Source organism: Phallusia mammillata, chromosome 1 (genome assembly GCF_965637545.1).
Source record: "Phallusia mammillata chromosome 1, kaPhaMamm4.hap1.1, whole genome shotgun sequence".
Lineage (NCBI taxonomy): Eukaryota > Metazoa > Chordata > Ascidiacea > Phlebobranchia > Ascidiidae > Phallusia > Phallusia mammillata.
This window is the reverse complement of record NC_137252.1, coordinates 33167391-33172979: the sequence shown is the minus strand read 5'-3', so window position 1 is coordinate 33172979 and position 5589 is coordinate 33167391. Positions and strand designations below refer to the sequence as shown.

Sequence of the window (5589 nt, the reverse complement as noted above, 5' to 3'; positions counted from 1 at the left end):
TTTGCAAAACACCAAGTTCTGCGAGCAAACGTATTTCTGTTTTTCTAACTTGCATGAATAGGTGTGAATTTTATTATCATGGTAACGATGCAGTTTGGAAATTTTGCTGGTTTCCGATTTCGGTTTATTTTAAAATTTTAAAGTAAATTTATGTTTTTTTATTTATTTAACAAGCTTGTGACAAAAAACTCAATTAAAATTGTTGTCTTGTTTTTTTTTATTAGCACGAGAATCACAAATAAAACGAAAGCAAACAAAAAATCGTGGAAGTTTGTAAAAATTGTGTTGAAGAAAAAGTTTGAAGTTTAACTTTCATCAGAAAATTCTTCATCGCTATCGGAAAATTCGTTTTCTTCATCGGAATCTTCTCAACCGAACCCAACAGTTGACCGCTGAAACAAACAAAAAAAAACTTTCAGCTGAAATCTTTCTAAACAACACAAGTAGAATCACACACAAAGTTCAGGCTTGCTGAGAGTATGACGTCACCAGCCTATGACGTAATTATATTTACGTCACTATTTTATTCACATGTGATTTTGTATTGGAAAATGTTTATCTATAAATCGAACAAACAATCTTACGTGAAGTCCGAGTCTTTCCACTTCTCTGCGTAAAATCTGTTTCCCATCATCAGAAATCCCGCATTCCCACAGATACAACATCTTCTCAACTTTTCTCAAACAACCCGAAGCGGAAATTATTTCGGCCCCGGGATTTCCGAAATAGTTTTGACTCAGATAAAGTATTTTCATCTGCGCAAGATTTGATGATTATTTGTCGCAAATATTAACTGAACAAATTAACTGTCACGTGATGAGTGACGTAATTGTGTAGTCATTCATTTAATTTCAGGTTTTGTAATTATTATTAAAAAATATTCTCATGAAACAAAATCACAATCACAACAAACCCCGTGTTTCATTTTACTGATTCCTCCACAAATCAACCTCAGTGTGTCTGAGTTCAGGTTGCAGTTGATAAGATCCAGCCACTTAACAGTTCGATTCAACCTCGGGAGGATTTCAGCCAAGGCGTGCGCTGCACTCGATGAGATGGGAGTTCTGCTGAAATTAAACTTCACAGAAAGATGACTTGCAAGCAAATTCTTTTCATCATCTGAGCATTCTTGCAAGTCCGTCAGCAGATCTAATAAAATGTAAAGAAAAACAAATAGTTGTTGCGGGTGATATACAATCAAGCAGGCCGGCTAGAACTATATTTAGGGTGTATGTAAATACCGCTTGACCGCTATGACCGCTGTGGCCGCTGTGGCCAGCCTGTACACACTTTCTAAATGCTGTGGCCAACCTGTAAATACTGCGTGACCACTGTGGCCAACCAGTACATACTGCGTGACCGCTGTGACCAACCTGTATAGGTAAATGAGACCCGATTGAAGTGTTATTTCCAATACAGAGCCCCACCCTAACCCCACTAGCACTAACCCTCAATGCTTGGTTAAAAAATGGCCACAGCGGTCACGCACTCACGCAGTAGTTACAGGATGGCCACAGCATTTAGAAAGTGTGTACAGGCTGGCCACAGCGGTAACAGCGGCCAAGTGGTATTTACATACACCCCTATATTTATGATTTCGGATTGACCATAAAACCATTTTTAAAATTTTTATAAATTTAATTTCAACACCAGGAATATTAACGAAAATTTATGACTGCAGCATATTTGCGTTTTTTCTGCAACCCAAAATTAACAAAGACCACCTTTATACGTTATTTATACTGTATTAGCAAGTTTTAAGTCTGCCTACCTGTTTATTTGCACAGCTTTTTATCTTGTTAAATTTGTATCAGATTAAATACTTTCAGCGATTAAAAATTACAAATTTTGCATCTAAACACGAGAGCAAATTTAATGCGCCCTTCCTCCAAAACTTTTAATGGCTTCTGATTAAACATTCACCAAGTGAGTAAAATATTCCACAAACACAATGTGGTGATTATGACGCAATACATGATTTATTATGTCATAGGTAATAAGACAATTACAGTAGCAATGTTTTGGCAAACTTCCGCTAGCGGTGCTAATGATTATAATTTATTATTTTCAGAGCACACTTAAGATAAAAAGGTTTGTTTAGTTTCGAATTACACCATCTTTTATGTTGGTACTTTGCATTGTTAAATATATCGCTACGAAACCAACGCTTTGCTGTTTGCGATGCGCTCATTATCACGTTGGCCCGTCCATCTCCTTTTTGTAAAAACCTTATAAAATACTAGAAAGGTGGCCTGCGATTTTTTTTAATTCTTGAGTACAAATTCGTGAAAAGTATCAATCCACACTTCAAAAGGTTCTGTTCATATTCCTTTTACATTATATAGTCATATATTTTCAATTTAAATATCAAATTAAAAAAAAGAACGAGAAACAAATTTCCCAATCCTCAATCTATAGCTTTGACCTCGAGATAGCTGTCAAAGGCCATATTTTGAACCGTTAAATTTTTTCTCACAAAACCCAGCCAGTATAACCGACACTGGCAAATTACGAAGATTTTTTGCAGCAAAGGTATATGTAACAAATCGTTATTCAATTTGTTTTGTTTCGCTAACGTTCACCATTGACCTGTAGTAGCATCTCGTCGACACGGTTTTCAGTAGGACGTAGTCCTTGTTTAAAAATAACGTTTGCCTAATTTGTACACAACTCAAGTTGTGTGTTTCTAAATTGAATTTAAATTTGTTCTTAAATGTGAAAAATTGTTCTTAAATGTGTTTTGTCTTAAAAGCGTTCATTAGCAGGATGGGCCGACTACCGCTCTTGTTTGCAAAAACTCTCATAAACAAAATGTTATCTTTGTAAAAAGATGTACATAGGAGCTATTTGGACATAGATGCGGTAACAAATAAACCAAACACATACTCTTACCTATCAAAAGATGTCCATCCAGCTTAGTTGTCATGTACTCGATAAGTTTTTTGCGAAACATTTCAACCTTGCCTGCAAAAAATAAAAACATGTTATTTCTTGGCAAAAACCTGGAACGCGACTATGAATGATGTCTGACCGGCAGGGATAATAAAATAAAGGTGTCAGAATAAAGAAGAAAAACGCTTGGTATCGAACATCGAACAGCGTGCACAAAGTAGACTGATAGGAACGTCTGAATAAGATAGGGACTGAATTAAAGTTCTTTGACAATGTGGCGCAAGTCGCATATATAATTTGCCATAACTGTTTTCCGCCGTAATGGAAAAATGACTTTAGTGGCACCGACTGCCCGTCAGAAGTAAACGGTGTGTTATTGCAGAACGCATGTGTGGTGTCAGTATAATGAAAAACTAGTTAAAATTTCATGCCAGTTTATGGAAGTACGATTTTCGTCAATTTATTTCACACTTTCAGTGCTATACAAGCTAAAATCAAGCCACTTTGGTTGTATCAACTGACATTGCACAAGTAAATGGTGTTTGACTTATTTTGTCATGTACACAGGGCCCTGGAGAGAAGAAAAACATGCGCACTGACTGCACCCCCCTCTTGTGGGGCCTGCATGCGCATGTAAGTGTTAAAAGCTTGCTTTGCTGTACAATGCTTTATTAATTTAACCCATTTGGCACCTATTTTCTGTAGATGATTAGCCCAATCAAATGAATGCATATACACCTACTAAATGATTTAAAATGCTTAAGAACACAGCCAAAAGTGTCATCATATGTTATTTTTACACTCTTACTTGCTTGAAAATGCCATGGAACTTGTTCATTTTCAAAGAAATAGTCCCATGTGGTTGCTGGCTGTGCAGGCCTTGGAGGAGCAGATGTTTGGGGTTGGGCCGGGTTAGTGTATGGGAGGTGATAAGATTGTTGGTGATTGTTTTGATGAAAAGGAGAAACACCATGGTGCATTCCAGATAGGGCAAGATTTCCTGGATAAGGTAGCTGGTATAAATAATGTGGATCGTAAAACTGCCTAATGTGACTTGGAATATTTGAAAAGATTGGCTGATTATTCATCTGAACATTTCCATGCTGATGGTCAAAGCTTTGTGGATTGACATATAACTGTTCTCCATTATGAGATGGATTTACTGCAACATAGTGGAGCTGATTTGTATAAGGGGAGGTGGGGCGATTGTTCCGTGGTAACTGATGTTAAAATTGCTCAAAATTTCGGTTAGGGAAAAATCCTATAAACAAATTGGCACCGGTTTTAACTTCTCAAAATAAACCTCATGTTGCCAGATTTGGAAGCAAATGAAAGTGACAAATCTATGGGAGTAATGAGTGAATCAAAAACATTTCAATCATTATTCCAAAATTAAAGTGGGGATGGAAAGACAAGGCCCACAATAACAAAATGGAACTGATGAAACCAATTTGAGAAATGACTGGTGGAGCTGAAAAGTCAAAAGCAACATAAAATGACATTTGCAAAAACAGTTTAGCTAATTTCAGGGGTTAGTAATGTCGGGCCTAAGAAAGACAAATGTCATGAAGACAGTCCAAATTTTGGTTTTTTGAATAATAGCCAGGTAAGTGTTTAGATATAATACTTAAACACAGCAATTAATACACGACCAAAGGCAAAAAACAACTTACACATAAATATTTTTCAATGGTACTGAGCATAAATAAATATGCTTAGTGAAGTTCAAACTTTTGAAATTTTCTAGTCCATTCAGACATTTTTAAAGGTTTTCTCTGTCTAAGAAATCAGCTTCTATTGATTGTGAATTGCACACAATTGTAGGGGGCTATGGGGGTAAATGATAGGGCTACAGGGTTGAACACACCAATAGACACCTATAAAAGGCACACTCTACAAACTGTCTAAAGTTTATTCATTTCAAACATTGTTTAAAAATTAAGCTGATTTAGAGGGCCAGTGGGGTAAATGTTGGGGCGACAGGATAAAACACAACAATCGACAACTATGAATAGCACACTCTATAAACTGTCAAAATTTCATCTAACTCAGACATTGTTTAAAAAATTTACCCATTTTAGAGGGCTAGAGGGGTAAATATTGAGGGTACAGGGTAAAAATCAACCATCGACATTTATAAATGACAAATTCTACAAGCTGTCCAAATTTCATTTAATTTTGACACTGTTTAAAAAAACTCACATTTTAAGAGGTTAGTGGGGCAATTGATAAAGTTCTACACCCAAGAGTATAAAACATGAAACTACAATGAACTCAATTCTGAGCACTAGAGGTGTTATAAGCCACATTTAATAACACTTCTGACGTCATACAGCTGTTAATACCCCTCTGTTGACATGTGCAAAAATGTCCACCAAGAAACAAACACAAGTACCATATGTTCTGTTGCTTTATTATACTATCACATCACAGAAATCTTTGATTTGTGGTGAAGCAACATACAAAAGTGTTTTACACTTTGGGGTCCAGCGGGGCAAATACTTGACTTATCAAGTAAGATGAAGTAGATAAAGTAGGCACATAAAATTCTGTGAAAGTTTCATCCAAATCCACCAAAGATTTCATGCCAAAAGTGCATGAACAAACTTTGGCCGAAAAAAGAAAAAAAAATGAGTGAAATGAAGAGACATCCCTTTCAGGAAATGGGCCCCATAATGAAATGATTTACAAACTAGT

At 36.1% G+C, this 5589-nt stretch overlaps 1 protein-coding gene across 1 annotated transcript in view; it reads right to left on the bottom strand.

Moving 5' to 3' along the window:
- Nucleotides 1–210: 210 nt before the first annotated feature.
- LOC145211458 (uncharacterized) overlaps nt 211–5589 on the bottom strand; it is a 10274-nt gene continuing 4895 nt past the window's right edge. Inside the window, exons 8-12 of the mRNA XM_080080042.1 lie at nt 3701–4118; nt 2893–2964; nt 914–1149; nt 585–755; nt 211–392 (exon numbers count right to left, since the gene is read on the bottom strand). Of these exons, the coding sequence (XP_079936168.1) occupies nt 369–392; nt 585–755; nt 914–1149; nt 2893–2964; nt 3701–4118 (921 nt within the window). The 3' untranslated portion in view covers nt 211–368. The remainder of the gene's footprint in view (nt 393–584; nt 756–913; nt 1150–2892; nt 2965–3700; nt 4119–5589) is intronic.